The sequence below is a fragment of the Aspergillus brunneoviolaceus genome (assembly GCF_003184695.1).
Source record: "Aspergillus brunneoviolaceus CBS 621.78 unplaced genomic scaffold BO95scaffold_133, whole genome shotgun sequence".
Classification (NCBI taxonomy): Eukaryota; Fungi; Ascomycota; class Eurotiomycetes; order Eurotiales; family Aspergillaceae; genus Aspergillus; species Aspergillus brunneoviolaceus.
In genome coordinates, this window is record NW_020290863.1 from 1 (window position 1) to 16,137 (window position 16,137).

Sequence of the window (16,137 nt, forward strand, 5' to 3'; positions counted from 1 at the left end):
CTCCCCCCCCCTCCAATCCTCCTCTCCTTTACTCGACAATAGGTGGGTTTGAGAATCAAACCACCTATCTATCATCATGGATGGGGATCTCAGTCTCTCCCAGTCTTTGGGAGGACTACGCATTGCCAACCCTGATGATGCTTCGTTACATTCGTCTGAAGATGCATCAACACCTGCCGCCGGCGCTGCTTCAATAGCAGACTCCGACCTGGTACGCGATCCCGCAACCTCCGAACGGCCAGAAAGTGCCTCCTCTACCTATCTTCCCCGACCGTCAGCACCTCCTTCGAGCTCCGAAGTCCAAGAAGCCCTCGCCGCGGTACAAGTCGAGCCCTCAACGAGGACCTTCGAGAGTCGGAGCTCGATATACAGCCCATACTCAGACCCTGCACAGCCGCAACCCTCGCAACCTTCACAAGCGACGCCTCAATACTCCCCCTATGTGCCTTCGCAGCAACCCAACCCCGGTCCGCAGTCCTCCTCCCGTCCACTCTCCTCATTCTACGCGAACGGGTCCACCTCCACTCTGGCAGCTCGCGAAGGCTCATATCGAATTCGGACCGACTCCGCCGCGTCTTCCGCCTCTGAAAGTCTGGCTCGGGCAGAGTCTCGCGGAGGCTCTGCGGCCTACCAAGCGGGTGTCCCCATACGCGATAACAATCACAACGATCGGTCGTACCGCACGGCACAATTACCTCCCGGAAATGGACCAATGGTCATGCGTCAACCCTCTCGCGCCCACAGGGGTCCGTCGACTGGTTCCCCGTATGCCATGGAGAATGGTCCCAGCTCGAGCAGTGAAGATTGGCAAGATCGGGGTGCGGCTGTTGCTGTACGGCAGGAAATTGACGCCAACGGTAAACCGGTCGCGCGTTATATTAAAAAGGGGGTCCGCGATTTCTCGTTCGCTCATACGCTCGGGGAAGGCTCGTACAGTACCGTCGTATTGGGCACGGACCGTCAGACACTCAAGGAATACGCGATCAAGATTTTGGACAAGCGACACATCATCAAGGAGAAGAAGGTCAAGTATGTCAACATCGAGAAGGACACTCTCAACCGACTCACCGAACACCCGGGTATTGTTCGGTTGTATTACACATTTCAGGACGAACGGTCCCTATACTTCGTCTTGGATCTCTGCAAGGGAGGCGAGTTGCTGGGGGTATTGAAGCGCATGACTACTTTCGACGAAGAATGCACGAGGTTCTACGGTGCCCAGATCCTAGACACGATCGACTATATGCACAGACGTGGCGTCATCCATCGAGACTTAAAACCGGAGAATGTTTTGCTGGACGGTCAGATGCACATCAAAATCACCGACTTCGGAACAGCCAAGATTCTCAAAAGTCAACGGAAACCGAGCCCGAACTCCAGCGGGATGCCTCCGCTCGATGCGACCGAAATTCCCGAGGATGATCGCGCGAGCTCTTTTGTTGGCACCGCAGAGTATGTCAGCCCGGAGCTCCTGACAGACAAGAATGCATGCAAGGCAAGTGATCTGTGGGCTTTTGGCTGTATCATCTTCCAACTTCTCGCGGGGCGGCCTCCTTTTAAGGCTGGAAATGAGTACCAAACCTTCCAAAAGATCGTCGCGCTCGATTACGAGTTTCCTCCCGGGTTCCCTGCGATCGCTCGCGATTTAGTCGAACGCCTGCTGGTACTGGACCCGGCGCGTCGTTTGCCGATTGAGCACATCAAGAACCACGAATTTTTCCAGGGCATCACCTGGGGCCCGGATCTATGGAAGCGGAAGGCGCCTCGTCTCAAGGCATACGTTCCGCCCCCGCGTGAGCCCATTAAGCTCAACAACGGCGGCAATGGTGAGAGCTATCCCGCAAGCATCAATGCAGCCTCCGTAAGCAATAACGCTAGCCAACGGGTTGTTCCTCGACTAGTGACCGAACTCCCGCCGCCGAGTCAGCTGGACATCGAATGGTCGCCCGTACTGACGAAAACCAATGAACGGATCCTCAAACTTGGCAACTTAGTCGTTTTGTCTTCTCCCGCTGCCCACAGTCCAGTCTCAAAGAATGGCGGTGAATACGAAGCGCCTCGGAAATTCTCGCGATTCTTCGGTGGCAGCACGACCAAGAAGCGTCAGCGCCTAGTCATGGTGACCTCCTCTGGTCGGATCATCATGGCAGCATCTGGCGGCGATGAGAAGAAAGCGAAGTTGGAACTGTCTCTTCTTACTCCGGGCACGACATACCGAACCTCAACAGACGCTAAGGGGACCTCTTGTTGGGTAGTGGATACGGTAAGTGCAATCTCTCAGTGAAGATGGGTCTGGTTTCTAACCCAAATGTCTAGCGTGACAAACATTATGTATTTGAGGATCCCAAGCCGTCATCTGGCAGCGTAGGAACGACTGCCATGTCTACTCAGGAGTGGTTGGATACTCTGGACCGAGCCAAGGAGATGGCTTTGTCACAACAGGGGAACGGCTCATATTCAGATGACGCCTTCCGCGACCTGTCATCCGGCTTGTCTAGCCATGCTAATACGTTGGACCGGAGCTCAGAACTCCAGCAAGAAAGCGCACCCACGGGCCGTGCCACTTTGGTCAAACAACCACCAACCGATACGGATTCGGTTAAAGGGAAGAAGCGATTCAGCCGACGCCATTCGAAGAACGGTCTTGCGGCGGTCTTCTAGGCCCTTCTCACATACCCTTCTCTCACTCAAACTTCATTCCCCGATCTCTTCTCCATCACTTTCTCTCCATTCCCTGAAAAGTTGGGATGCTGTCCACTGCGCAGGATCGCACACATAACTCTCCTCTTGTCTTTGGAACATAACTCGTGCGTGTGTTTTGCTTGATATCCCTGAGTGTTTCCCGCAGCTGCGCTTGGCAATTCTGTTTCTCTTTGCTACCACTTAGCAGGTCTTGCATTGGGCTATTGTTTGTCGCGGGAGACCCAGTCATACACTCTAGCCAGCGACTCGTCGATTTTCCTTTGTTTGCATCTCGTGTAAGAATTGCGATGTGGTCTCATTTGTGTGTGACTTTTTGCCTGCATCTTTGCAATGATGAGCGTTGTTTTTCTTCTTTCTCTTGTTGAGATTGTTGCATTTAGATGGGAAGGAGTATGCATATATATCCCTCATCTGGCCCGTTTACCACTTTCGATCGCATCAATCTATTTCGCGCGATACTTCCTTTATTTCATTCTGATATATATCCTTTGGACCTGGCGAGATCCAGGATCTCGAGATTAATAGATCTTGATTGTTGGTGGGAGAGACGAGAGAGAAAGACAGTGCCATAGAGTGCACCTTCTCGCTGGGAGGAATCAATTCAAATTTCTAATCTCTTTTTATCTTGTTCAAGGGGTTTTGTTGTTGATCAGCGACAGGATCCGGTGTTGGCTCGGAGCTTATTTAGGTTTCTTTTTTCTTTCTGGCTTCACTTTCGCCCGCCCTCTTTACTCTTTGATCACCCATATTCCCAGGGTTATCAAAACCCCCTCTCCATATTTTTCAAGACGGGGAACTCGATAATAGTACCTTCAAATGCAAATACATTCCAAATCTCTGATATCATCCGTGCATCCGAGACGCCGCTATCGTATGTACAAGGCTTGTGTCATATATGCTCCCCTTCCTGATCGATTCCGGAACCAGAGGATAGTTATGTACAACTGGTGGGTAGAATGTTAGGTTTACCTAGGTAGATAGGTGAATTTCCCTTCTTCAAACCCAATTCGATCGGCGTTCCCTTTCTTGAGCCGAAACGCTACCCATCCGATATATGCAGTACAGTAAAATGCTCTGGGGTTAAAGAGCACGAGCAAGAGCCAGAGCCAGAGCCTAGATGAACAACCAGTCAATTCGGGAAGCATCCAGCTCCTGGATCCAATCGAAGTCGCCATCATCGTCGTCGTCGTCATCGTCATCGTCATCAGCATCTTCTTCGTCGTTATAAACATTATCGTGATCATTAGTACCGGTATTAGGATTAGTAGTGAAAGGATCCGTCGGATTCGGCGCATTCGCGACAGATGCCCAGGGATTGGCCGAAAAGGAGCCAGCCTGCTGCTGGCGCTGCTGGCGCCGCAGATTCTTCCGCTGGCGCCGCTCCTCGACCCTCTGATCGCGCTTGCGCCACATCAGACTCAGTACCCAGGCGGCGTTGCGCACGTTGACGCTCGTGATGTCGTAGTAGAGGGCGCGGAGCTTGTCGAGCAGAAACGGGCGGAGGGCGGGGTCGGCGCACTCGGCGCCGGCGATGAAGGTGGGCCAGATTAGGCACTTGAAGTGCGGGTCGGCGACGGGGATGAGGGCGATCTGGCGGATGAGGAGGTCGGTGACGGCCCCGTGGTCGGCGGGGAGGCCGAAGTGGCGGGGCGGACTTGTTGGGTTCGCCGCCAGGCGCGGGCGGGAGAGGGCGCGGCTGGCGTAGAGGTAGACGGCGGCTTGGTAGACGGTGGCGAGGGCGGTACGCATGGAGAGGTCCGGGAGGTGGAGGAAGCTCTGCATAGATTGCGCCCAGGCGGCGGGGTCGAAGGCTTGGATGTGGGCGAGAAGGGCGGCGGGGGATTGTAGCGGGTTGGCATGGGCGGAAAGGTGGGGGGAGGTGAAGACCATCTTGGGAAGGTGGGGAGGGGAGGAGGGTTGGTTGTTGTCGTCAGGTCCCTGGGAGTCATCATGTTCCATGTAGAGACCCGCGTGGATGAGAAAGATCACTTCGAGGAGATAGCCGGGGCAGCCGACCCAGGAGGTCTCTTCGAGTCGCTTGAGGACTGCCGGGCCCATGTTCGAGGTGTAGAAGGGTCGCGTCAGGGAGCCGGGGCGGGCCAAGGTAGAGCCCATCAGTTGGATACTGGACAGGGTTAGATGAGAGCAGGCAACAGAATAGCGGAGATTTAGAGTCGACATACATGAGGATGCCATCTATCGCAAAGTCATCTAACCAGGAGAAGAGCCCCTGGGTTGCCGGGCCATCTGGGTGATCACCTTCTTGGCGGCCTTTGAGGAGTTTCTTGGCTCCTTCAAGATGGTACTTCCAGGCTCCGTCGCCGGATTCAATCGCATCCATCAACGCAAGCAACATGCTCGCGGCCAGCGTTCGGTTGTCATGGCGCATGACGGGATCTTGGATGTCTTGCGACAATCGCTGCAATGCGCGCTGTTTGAATCCGAGGAAATGCTCGTATACTTTCGAGGCCGGTCGGCGCGACAAGGATCCGATCACAGCCTTCTCTACGTCCTCCGATGAGAGCAATGTTCCTGCGGCTGCAGTTTCCACGCTCCAGGGTCCCGGAGAGAAATCTTCATTGGCTAGAATGGCGTAGTGTAAAGCACCCAGGGCTGAAAGCACGTGGGCGAGTAGGGAGGAGTCGCCGAGTAAGGGGGTCAAGTCGCGGAACGGGTTTTGGCCGTTTGAGTAGAGCGTAAGATAATTGGCAAGGTACTGGTTGACTTTGACATCGGGTCAGCATGAACCTAGGACCCAAGGAATGCTCGTCACGTACAATGGATGATGTATTGTCTGGAAAAGCTGTCCAAATCCTTGAACAATGGATCCACCAGACCCCAGGGCGCAGGGACAGAGTCAAGAAGCTGGGGGTTGCGTTGTATTACGTGGCTCTGATCGTAAGCTTCGACATCGGCCATCGCCAAGTCGTTGGATTCGTGCGACATCTCAACATGGTCGGTGTCGTGCGGAAGCGCAGGGCCGATTGTGTCGGGTGACGCTGTCGAAGCTGGCGAAGAAGAGCTGGAGCCATTGTCCCGTCTTGCACTCAAAGCACCCTTCACAACATCGTCGTAGCTGCGACCCATCATTTTCCCGCGACTGGCAACGCCGCCCTTCACCCAGACGAGGGGTTTCTGATAGCCCAGACATTCCTTCCCCGCATCGCGACACTTGCGACAGGTGGGCAAACCATTGTCGCATACAATCCGGCGACGGCGGCAAGTATAACAGCCTTTGGTCATTATTTTATTCCCCTTCAAGCGTGTGCATGTAAGGCTGTGCGCACTCGAGGTTGGTCACTGAATTGGCGTCGCGGGGGTAGGACAGGTCCGTGGTGCAGTGGAAGAACGGAGTACTCGAAACGGGGATCTGGAAACAACGCTCGACATCATTGAAAGTCGATCTTAAGGATGAAGGCTGTAGTTAGAAGCATTGCTTGTGAGTTAGTGAAACACCCGATGGTAGGCTTTGCATGATTCGCATGATTCGTATGATTCATCGTAAGTGACAGGAGTTGAGTTCGGAGGAAGAGCGGCGGGGCGAGACCGGGACTCGAGAAGCCTGGAGAAGGTGCCGTCCATTCATTGATTGGTGGAGGGCATCTGACTCAATGGACGGACCGGATTGAAAACAGCTAGCCGGATCGGGCTAGACTGAAGTGGGACTGACGGGAATCCAGCGGCAGAGGCACAAACAAGCCAAACAAACAACATTCATTGTATTGTTGTTGGAATACTTTATCAAGGTCAAAATATGAAGAGATGAAGAGATGAAGAGAGAAACTTGAGGGTTTTTAGGATAGCGAAGCCAGGGACTCAAGGGGAATCTTAGAAAAAGGGGTCAGATGGATTATACCAAGTACTGTACTCATAACACTCCGTAGTGATGCAGCCACCCACCCGTGATCCCCAGCCAACCAAACTCACCAGCCAATCCGGTCAACACCGTCCCCATCCATGATTTCCCTGCCTCCCGCACTTTCACTCCTTCACTTTGGCTTCATCACTTTCAGGGGAAGCTGCCGATTTGGCCTGGGATTATGAGCCTTGGTGGCTAGTAGTCCTTGTTGTTTTCTGTTGACTTGCAATGTACCTGTCCCCGTCAGACCAGTCTTGTGTTATTTGCCGATCTACTATTCATTTCACCCTCACCTGCAGCAGCGGCTACACCAGTGCGCGCTTTGGCTGCCTTCCCCTGTCGCATGAAGTGGACTGGCCCTGAGTCTCGCTCAGAGTGAATCACTTTCTTCGTTTTTTCAGAAAATTCGTTGCTTTTCATCCTCCCATCGTACCCTAACATTCTAGTCTTTATCTCCCAAGAAATTATATCCGCGAGGTGGTCCGTGTGGTTATCGCGATCGCGGGGGATCAACAACGGTTAACCCGCCGCCACTCGCAGACCTTCGCAGCCACATCCCTTTTGGTCGGTCAAATCGGTGATTGTCGCGCGTCGCTCAGCATTCCTCTCGCATTCGGGAAACCCTCCCTAGTCGGTGCGCGTGTCGTTGGTCCTTGATTGACACAGCCGCCGCTCGAGAGTTGGGATTTGTTGGGTCACTGCGCGGTTCGCTCAGACGATGTTTACCAGGTCCTCCAAAGCCACCTCCACGGTCACCTCCATCGACATGGTCTCTCAGGCTCAAGTTCTCGATCGCTCCTTACCGGCGCAAAGCACACTCTCCTCCACCTCCCGCCATTCGCATTCCAGCCGACGACATCGCTCCAGTCGCTCTCACCATGGCGGTCTGACCCATCAACCCCAGAACGAATTCCCCATTTTCACTCATACCGGCGATGTGGAGATCGTGATCCGCGCGGGGGCACAGGAGCAACGCTACCTTCTTCACCGGCTCATACTGACGCAGTGCTCTGGGTTTTTCGAAGCAAGCACTCGGGATGGGTGGTCACCGCAAGCCCCCCCTCGGCCATCCAATCCAGACCCAGGGGTCCTGTCCAGAATCAGCGAGGACACCTCTTCGTTGTCTAACGGCTCAACCCTGGCTCAATCGGAGAGTGGAGGGTCGTCCTGGTCCCTGGAGAAACGGCGCTGGAAATATGAGCTCGACTGGGAAAACAAGGCCGAGGATGAGGAGCCGATCCTCGTACAAAAGGTGTGTATGCCGCCTGTTCCCATTGCAGCTGACTTTGGCTGATCTGCTGTCAAGCCGCCGAGCTACTCCAGCGCCTTTGGCTGCGAACCCGGGCAATACCCTCCGTCGGTGACGAAACCATCGAACACGCAGACGGGCTTCGTTCGATCGATGGCCAATCTGGCCGGGATGCAGTCGGCCGTGATTCTACCGCACAGGAACAGCTCTTCCAACCCGCCAGTGGACCCCATCATCCGGGACTACGACAACCTGTTCCGGATGTTCTACAACTACCCGCCGACGATCAACAGCGTCAACATCGCGACCGCCTACTCCGAGTGCCGTGCGCTGCTCTCCCTGGCGGACATGTACGATGCGCTTCCGGTCACCGGACCACGGGTGGACCATCATCTGCTGGGCTTCGGATCGCGGCTCTTCAAGCAGATCGCCAAGTACCCTCCCAGCTATCTCAAGCTGGGCTACATGGCGCGGAGTCGCGTCATCTTCTCTGAGGCACTGATCCACGTCGTCGGCCAGTGGCCGGCTGCTGTGCCGCACCTGCGCAACGGCAGCTACTCGCCGCTCCCGAATGCGGTCCTGGACATCATCGAAGACAAGGTCGAAGACCTCGAAGACCTGAAGGCGCGCATCGACTCCAAGCTGCTCCGACTCACCCTGACCACCTCGCGCGGCGAGCGCGTCAGTCCGACCAACGCCTACCTCGACTGGCTGGCCGTTTCCCTGTTTCGACAGTGGTTCGTCGACAGCACCACTCCGCCCCCGCCGCCCATCCTCAAAAACACCTCGACGAACCCGAGCAGCCATCACCACAGTCACAGCCACAGTCACAGCCATGGTAGCCACCACCGATCCACCGCCAACCTCCCCTCGTCATCCCCCTCGTCCACCTCCCCGCCATACTCCCCCGCGCGCGTCTACCGCCTCATCGGCTCCCCCTCCACCCAAGCCTACCTGCCGCACGACGACCTCAAGCGCTTCCTCAAAGTCCACCCCACCCCCTCTGCAGAAGCCCTTTACAGCCGCGACGTGATGAAACGGTTTGAGCGGAAGATGGACGAAATCAAACGGCTGGCCCGCGAGATCGTCAAGCCCCTGATGCGGAACTTTCTGGAGTTGGACCTGAAAGACAGCGGCAGTACTGGCCATAGCAGTGAGGGCGGCGGACTACCATACCTGACCTGCACCAAGGTCGAAGACGAGGATATTCCATGGGAGTGATCCACCCATCACACCCAGTGCAACGACTCGACACGCGACAAACGATCACGCAATTTAACTTTTCTACTTGAGAAGCTTCTCCTCCCCCAATTTACACATGCTTTACTTCCCATTGGTCTTGGTTGCTTTCGATACCCGATTCATGAATATAGTTTTTTTATGGTTGATGGTTGATGGTTGATGGGTTAAACGATATACACGGATATGAGGTTCACCTCTACTGTTTTGGGTTTTTTTTTCTTTCTTTCTTTTTTCTTTACTTATTTTTATGAACCTCTGATGTTCCCCCCCTCTTGTTCAAGTTCCCCTTCCTTATGAATGAACGATGATGCTGTCTATTCGCCAAAAACCCAATTAGTCCTAGTCCTAGTGAATGTGCTATGAAGTTATGAATACAAATGCAGACTACGGGGTTCCTTTTCGTCTTGTTTCTTCGGGCGTTTTGCTTAGAACTTGGAATAGTCTTACCTCTTCCTGTTGAGGTGGTGGGCACTAGTTGGATTGATGATGCTACAGTGAAGAGAAATGGGGACAACCAAGGTAAATTGTATCCTGGGATTAAGATTTATTTATACCATTGGGTAAACACACCAAAGCCCAGGGGTCTTTCTTCCATTTGTAGGTAGAGGCCCGCGTGGCCACTTGTTATGTATGTTCTTGCGTGGACCGTAGCAGGATGGCTCTCCTTATCGGATCTAGATGTCTAAGGTACACGACCGGAACTGGCTAAGTGGGACACACGCACTCGTCGAAGCTTCATTTATCGTACATTGTGATATAATTTACATGGGGCATGGACTCCTTCCTGTGTAGTTATGAAAGAGGAGAGAGAGAACAGGGGTCCTCACAATACACAGACACACACACACACACATACACACATACACATAACATAATCATACATCCACCTCGCATTCACCTCCGGGATCTCACTGCACAGCTCCCAGAGCCATACCATGAGCCAAGGCTGAGGGTAACTAGCTTAGGTACCTACCAACCGACGGAAGGCAAGCTCATTTCTGCTTCCCGATGACCTCGATCCCGCCCATCCACCCCCGTAGCACCTCCGGCACAACCACCACCTCCCGCTTGGGGTCCCAGCCATGCTCCAGGATTGCCGCCAACACGCGGGGGACGGCCATGGCGGTGCCGTTGACGGTGTGCGCGAACCGCGTGGGGGCCTTGTTCTTCTGGGCCTTGCCGTCGCGCACCCGGGTCGCGAGGCGGCGGCTCTGGTAGTCCGTGCAGATCGAGGCGGAGGTGACCTCGCCCCAGGCGGATTCAAGCGATGCGGTTGCATCGGTGCCATCGACAGTCCCCTCGGCGGGGGCCGCACTGCGCAGCCGCGAGGGGAACAGGACCTCGATGTCGCGCTTGCGGCTGGCACTGGCGCCCAGATCGAAGGTGGGCATCTCCAGGACGCGGGCGGGCAGGCCCAGGGAGTGCAGGATCTCGGTCTGGATGGCCAGCAGCTCGGTGAAGAGGTCGTCGGATGAAGACGACCCGTCGGCGACGATGGCGTCGGCCCACGCGAACATCTCAACCTTGGTGAATTCGTGGACGCGGTACAGGCCCTTGGTGTCGACGCCGCGGGAGCCGGCCTCGGCGCGGTAGCAGCGGCTGGGGCCGACCAGTTTCAGCGGGAGGTCGGCGGAGTCGAAGGTGCGGCCGGCGTGCATGGCGGCCAGCGGGATCTCGGCGGTGCCGGCGAGGGCGCGCTGGGGTTTCGCGCCGTTGTCCTTGTCCTTGTCGGCTTGCTCGAGGGTGAAGATCTGCTGCTCGTTGTGCTGGTCGCGGGGCTGGAAGCCGCACGCGTCGGCGATGTGCGAGTAGACGATCGAGGGCGGGGAGACGGGCTTCCAGCCGTGGCGGCGCGCCACGGTCAGCGCGTACTGGATGAGGGCCTGCTCCAGAAGCGCGCCCTCGTTGGTGAGGAAGTACCAGCCCCACCCGGTGGTGGTGGCCGAGCTGGTGAAGTCCAGGAGGCCCAGCGTGGTGCCGATGTGGACGTGCGACCGCGTCGGGTCGGGGTTGGAGGCCCAGGCGGGCAGTGGGGAGGCCGGGTCGAAGTTGAGGTAGGAGATGAGGGTCGGGGCGTCGCCGATGGGCGTGTCGGCCGAGGACAGGTTGGGCAGGGAGAGCGCCAGCCGCTGCATCTCTTCATCGCAGGTCTGTTGCCGCGTGAGCTGGGCTTGGGACTCGTTTCTCAGTTGGGTCGCCTCGGCGCGCAATTGGGAGATGCTTGGTTCGGTGGGGGTGGTGGCATCGTCCGGGTTCTTTGCTTGAGCGGCGGCGATCTCCGCGATGGCTTTCTCGAGTTTCTTGATCTGGGACCGCGGGGCGCGAAGGTTGACGTCGATCTCGCCGATCTCGTCGTACAATTGCTGGATGGTGGAGGGGTGTTGGGCGTGGGCTGCGTAGTTGCGGTCGCGACAGTTCTGGGCGTATAGCTCGGGGTTTTTGCGGATGTGCTTCACGTCGGGGGTGGGTTTGGGCGCGGTCGGCGGGCGGACAAGCTGGGAGCGGCGGCGGGCGGAGGAGGAGAAGGTGCGGCGAGTGAGGGCTCTGCAGCCCAGGCAGATGTAGGGGGGATTTGGCGGAGGCATCGAGAGGGGATTGCGTGGATTGAGGTTGGAGAGCAGCAAAGGAAGAGCGGAAGAGAAGCAACAGCAGGAGAGCAGGAGATTATCGATGGTTTGATGAATTGACCCGCTCCACCTTTCCCGATCGGGTAAATACTTACACTACGCCCCCGCGGCCGTATTTAATTCATATTAAGTAGAGTTTGGACCAATATTCCAGACATAATCTTCACTACCAGGGATATAGATACCCCATTCAATGATAAGACGAAAACATCTCTAGAAAAATCCAATCATGACGTACATACATACATGCTATGCGGAGAAACAATCTGTACCCAAATACTCACTCATATAAGTTAGTCAGTCCCTCACCCTCACCCCAACGCACCTAACCATACCAACTATACCACACCCCTCCTCCCAAATCCATTATTTTATCCCCCCCCTCCCGGATCTTCACCTCTAAAACCCCAATTTATGCTTCCTCACCCTCGCCCCAACGCCCACCACCACCAAAACCGCCCCAATCACCACCCCCCACAGCGGAATATCCAACACATTGAGGTTGTACGTCGTCTGCGTCGCCGCGGCCACCGTCGCCAGCTCCAGCCCCAGCAGCAGATACCCGGACTGGCGGTGGTACTTGTACAGGGTCTTGCCGCGGTCGACACTGCCCAGCACCTGGCGGGGCAGGAAGTACTGCACCACGCCGCCGGCGGCCTGCAGGATGATCACGATGTAGGTGACCAACCCCAGCACGCCGTGCGGGGAGGTGAAGCGGGCGTGGTCGCCCTTGTTGATCTCGATGATGAGGAACGCGGCCAGGAAGCCCAGCACGCTCAGGGCTTGGACGGTGTAGTGGATGACGGTGCCGCGGCGTTTCTGGACGGCAGTGGCGGTGGGTTGGAGGATGAGGGCGGCTTGGACTTGGAGGAGGAGGGCGGCGGAGTTGAGGAGCTGAACGAACACGGTGGGGGGTTAGATGGATGGATTTAGATGAAAATAGGAGGGGAGACTGACTGGGTGCGGGGAGAAGAAGATGAGAGGATGCGAGAGGATGCCGGTCCAGACGAGGATGGTGATCTGATTCAAGGCGTTTGGTTAGGATCTTGGATCGCTCGATGGATGCCATCAGTGGGTGGATGTGGAGGGTCTTACCAGCCAAATGCCTACTTGGGCGGCGAGGGCAGTACCTGGAAATTCAAATGAGGGTTAATTCAGTGGTTGTTCGTGATTTATCTTGATGGCTGGAATACGCACCTCGGAAGAGGTTGGGATACAGAGAAGCATTGTCGTCGTCGGACTGAGGCCCATTGCCGGGAGTAGACAACAGCGGAGAGTCCTCGCGGGAATCGATGCTGTCCGGATGCAGCTGGGGGATGCCTGTGGCGGAGGCCATGAGGGCGTTGGAGTTGTTACAGTATGGCTCAAAGAACGGAACTCAGCAGTATACTAGGTAGTTTATCGATTCAGTAATCGCGGTGGTGTTGGAAGTGGCCAATGGGCAGGGGGTTATATGTCAGAGAGTCCGAAGCGAGCATGACGAATGTGGGGAGGAAAATGATGAATCGCTGCGGGGAAGATTGGAGTTAAGTTATACTCAGTACGTACTAAGCTACGTACTCTCATAGATAGACTGTAAAGTTAATACAAGTTCTACTGTACATAACCCCGAAATTTCCAATATCTCCGAAAGACTCCGATCCAGTCAAAGGCTCCGATTTGCTCAGCATCGGTCTATAACTGATCAGGATGCCCTCCTCACCTGCTCTCGTATTATTCTGGCATGTGTTCGACAGGAAAAAGCAAGAAAAGAAATCGATTCAATGAGATCCCAATCCAAGAAAACAACTGTGTAAATAAATAATTTCCAGCTAAGTCAGAAAAAGCACACAAGCAGATTCCGACTCCGGAAATTGCTTTGTCTGATTGAGAGATCTTGTGGAAGCTATTGAGATAAGAGAAGGACAAATCCTTATCTTACCGTACTGTACCTTACCTGAACAGTAATACAGTGTGAACATCATCACCACCACCACCACCATCTACTCCCCGTTGATCCTCAACCGGAGACACCCACCATTACTCGTCCGAGTCCCCTCCGGCATTTTCGGGCGCGGTGAAGTAGTCCGATGCTAGTCCAGAGCCCCGGGAGCACGTGCCCTCGCTACGTGCTGCGCAGACAGCACGGGGGGCCTCGAGAGCCGCTCCGTCAGCCTGAACCGCATAGTCTCCATAGTGATAACCACCAGGTTGGTGAGCAGAGGACAGGCAGCGAACAAGGCTTTTGGGTCGGACTCGAGGGGCCCGCGGCGTCTCGGCGTGTTTGGCAAAGTGCTCCGCCCAGGTGGCCTCCAGCGGCACGGTTTGAACGGGAGTCGCTTCATCATCGGTGGCTGTTGCAGCAGGATCAGGATTGGGATTCTGCGCCTCTTCGCCACCAGTAGTGACAGAGACAACCGCTTTCTTCGACGCGGTTTTATTCGCAGGTGCAAGACGAGCTGCGGGGTGTGGGGTGGATGGACGAGTTGGCAGAGCGTGAGGGTGTGGCGCGTGGGGTTGCTGGCCCTTTCTCTCTGCCTCCCACTGAATGTGAGCTTGTTCTTCGGACATTGTCGGTTTGGGTAAAACTTATCTGAAAGGATCTGCGCCTAGACAGGACGGTCAGTGACAATGTATGGCGATGAGGAATGAATGGCATTCGATCTCAGGGTGGGATTGGTGTCTTTATATAGCTGCGAGTCTATCGGGAAAGAGCAACATTCATCATCGGGTTCATAGTATCGTCTGACAACTACATCAAAGAGTATTCTCGAGTCTTTATTGTGATAGCATTCATGGCATTCAACCAAGCGAAATGCTCCACCATCAGTCCTGCCTAATTCCAACACAAAGGATTCCGAAGCTATTATCTGTTCTTCACAACATACCAGTGCCAGTTCCTCCTATCACCGCCATGGCAACTTGATCACCGAACTCTCCATCCCTGATCCAGGCTTGCCAAACACAACCTCCGCCCCCAGATTGCCTTCCTCCAACCGCATCACGATGTTGAACAACGTCGCCGTCCGGACAATCTTTGGTTGTGCTGGATCCTCCTGCCAGCAGATCGACTGCGGGCCGTCGCAGGTATCAGAGAAGATCTGACCGCGAAGCACCGTACCCGCAAACTCAGCACCATCTCCCTCCAGGACCTGGCTGTCGACAATCTCTCTCGCCAGCTCACGCACCCGGGCCAACCGGACCGGCGACCCGGACAGCCACGGCGGCTCGATTACCCGCCGGTTGAGCAGGAAATGGTTCGTGTGGGTGACCATGCCGTACTCGTCCTCAGGGAGATGATCATCCCCAAGAGGGGAGAGCTCCAGCCCGAGGGCGACAGTCGGGTCCGCGATGAGAATGTGCTGGCTGGAGGCGACGCCGCCCAGAGAGGACAGTTTCTGAACAGCCGTATCGACGGAGTTGCTCTCCAGACACAGGCGCAGGGCGATATGGATCGGCAGTTTGGAGCTGAGACAGGGGTGGGCGCGGATGGCGTTGAGGCAGACGCCCACGCCGGCGCTGTTGAAGCCGATCTTGCCGACGATGCCGGCCTGCTCATTGTCAGCATCTCATGACCAGCAGAGGAGAGAAGACCCAAAGGGACTCACTTCCGTAACCATGTAAATGACTGGTTTGTCCGGTTGGATGATCTCGACCAGTGCGAGGTTGCCCTGTACTCGCGTGGTGAAATCCCAATTCTGGGCGAGGATGCGGCCCCGGTCCCGTCGGTGCAGCGCGAGACTCGTGCAGCCATCTGCAAACTTGCCGAAGGAGATCTCGCTGCGACAGTTCAGGGCGACGATCTCCTGAAGTTTAAGGCCCGCCCCGTCGGCGATGCCTTGCATCTCGGCCAGGAGGTCGGGGGTGGACCGCGCGATGGTGGCGCGGAATTCCTCGGCCAGGACGAGCACGTCATCCCACGACATCTTCGAGGTATGTTGGAACATGGCCTCGTAGACGGCGAGCTGATTCCTGATCTGGGAATAGAGTTGCTTGCCATGTTGCAGGCCGATCTGCGACGTCAGATGGAACGATTGATACCAAGGTACTGCATTAGCGACTTACTTCTCGCGGCGTGCCACTGAGCACTATCTTGGGAGGTTCTTCTATCTCCACATGCATAGTGAGATTGTCGCGTCAAGCAGACTGATACAAAGGAGCAAAGAAGCAAAGAAGGCGAAGAGGGAGAAAGACGGTGCGACCTGCGCGGGGGGAGTTCTTATCAATCACTTGCTCCCGCATGGCCAAATGCGGGGAAAGCAAATCACGATAACCACTTTGAGCCAATGTTTACATGCCTGCATACAACCTAACTCATGATGAGTTCTTCATGAATTCACTTTCCCAACACCTCGCTTAAGGGTAGCCCATCCCCACAAACAGGATGACGATAATTCCAAAGCAGTATCAAATCGAGAACAGGCGAACAGCTTATCCTACTCTCTCTTAGTTCATCTCCAACACTCACACCAGGCACC

General features: G+C 55.6%; 7 protein-coding genes across 7 annotated transcripts; 2 read left to right on the top strand and 5 right to left on the bottom strand.

The window, feature by feature from the left end:
• Window positions 1-2,872, top strand: BO95DRAFT_46406 (Pkinase-domain-containing protein). Its single transcript, XM_025589024.1, has 2 exons — window positions 1-2,263; window positions 2,317-2,872. The coding sequence occupies exons 1-2, from the start codon at window positions 77-79 to the stop codon at window positions 2,659-2,661; spliced, it is 2,532 nt and encodes an 843-aa protein (XP_025436157.1). The 5' UTR covers window positions 1-76; the 3' UTR covers window positions 2,662-2,872.
• A 944-nt stretch (window positions 2,873-3,816) lies between these two features.
• BO95DRAFT_519327 (Zn(II)2Cys6 transcription factor) lies at window positions 3,817-6,209 on the bottom strand (the record flags this gene model as incomplete). The annotated part of the gene is made up of 3 exons (XM_025592031.1): window positions 5,481-6,209; window positions 4,887-5,427; window positions 3,817-4,828 (listed from the first exon to the last, which is right to left on the bottom strand). The coding sequence occupies exons 1-3, from the start codon at window positions 5,944-5,946 to the stop codon at window positions 3,817-3,819; spliced, it is 2,019 nt and encodes a 672-aa protein (XP_025436158.1). The 5' UTR covers window positions 5,947-6,209.
• Window positions 6,210-7,328: 1,119 nt separating this feature from the next.
• On the top strand, window positions 7,329-9,032 carry BO95DRAFT_377553 (uncharacterized protein; the record flags this gene model as incomplete). The annotated part of the gene is made up of 2 exons (XM_025583266.1): window positions 7,329-7,814; window positions 7,869-9,032. The coding sequence occupies 2 exons, from the start codon at window positions 7,329-7,331 to the stop codon at window positions 9,030-9,032; spliced, it is 1,650 nt and encodes a 549-aa protein (XP_025436159.1).
• A 653-nt stretch (window positions 9,033-9,685) lies between these two features.
• On the bottom strand, window positions 9,686-11,668 carry BO95DRAFT_448546 (putative serine--tRNA ligase DIA4). Its single transcript, XM_025587874.1, has one exon. The coding sequence runs from the start codon at window positions 11,636-11,638 to the stop codon at window positions 10,046-10,048; it is 1,593 nt and encodes a 530-aa protein (XP_025436160.1). The 5' UTR covers window positions 11,639-11,668; the 3' UTR covers window positions 9,686-10,045.
• A 417-nt stretch (window positions 11,669-12,085) lies between these two features.
• Window positions 12,086-13,157, bottom strand: BO95DRAFT_402007 (cytochrome b561 domain-containing protein; the record flags this gene model as incomplete). Its single annotated transcript, XM_025583879.1, has 4 exons — window positions 12,878-13,157; window positions 12,776-12,810; window positions 12,638-12,700; window positions 12,086-12,574 (listed from the first exon to the last, which is right to left on the bottom strand). Coding segments are annotated over exons 1-4 (726 nt in total), but the record flags the coding sequence as incomplete, so codon positions are not given.
• A 509-nt stretch (window positions 13,158-13,666) lies between these two features.
• Window positions 13,667-14,230, bottom strand: BO95DRAFT_519331 (uncharacterized protein; the record flags this gene model as incomplete). Its single annotated transcript, XM_025592032.1, has 1 exon — window positions 13,667-14,230. The coding sequence occupies one exon, from the start codon at window positions 14,228-14,230 to the stop codon at window positions 13,700-13,702; it is 531 nt and encodes a 176-aa protein (XP_025436162.1). The 3' UTR covers window positions 13,667-13,699.
• Window positions 14,231-14,373: 143 nt separating this feature from the next.
• BO95DRAFT_426394 (putative acyl-CoA:6-aminopenicillanic-acid-acyltransferase) lies at window positions 14,374-15,832 on the bottom strand. The gene is made up of 3 exons (XM_025584753.1): window positions 15,725-15,832; window positions 15,268-15,672; window positions 14,374-15,210 (listed from the first exon to the last, which is right to left on the bottom strand). Exons 1-3 carry the CDS (start codon window positions 15,779-15,781, stop codon window positions 14,566-14,568), a joined length of 1,107 nt encoding a protein of 368 aa, XP_025436163.1. The 5' UTR covers window positions 15,782-15,832; the 3' UTR covers window positions 14,374-14,565.
• Window positions 15,833-16,137: the final 305 nt, after the last annotated feature.

Bases quoted from the DNA above. Each gene is read 5' to 3' on its own strand.
- BO95DRAFT_46406 (XM_025589024.1), top strand. From the start codon at position 77: ATGGATGGGGATCTCAGTCTCTCCCAGTCTTTGGGAGGACTACGCATT. The intron at 2,264-2,316 runs GTAAGTGCAATC...CCAAATGTCTAG, and splicing joins CTTGTTGGGTAGTGGATACG to CGTGACAAACATTATGTATT.
- BO95DRAFT_426394 (XM_025584753.1), bottom strand. From the start codon at position 15,781: ATGCATGTGGAGATAGAAGAACCTCCCAAGATAGTGCTCAGTGGCACG. The intron at 15,673-15,724 runs GTAAGTCGCTAA...CTGACGTCGCAG, and splicing joins TCAGTGGCACGCCGCGAGAA to ATCGGCCTGCAACATGGCAA. The intron at 15,211-15,267 runs GTGAGTCCCTTT...GACAATGAGCAG, and splicing joins TCATTTACATGGTTACGGAA to GCCGGCATCGTCGGCAAGAT.
- BO95DRAFT_448546 (XM_025587874.1), bottom strand. From the start codon at position 11,638: ATGCCTCCGCCAAATCCCCCCTACATCTGCCTGGGCTGCAGAGCCCTC.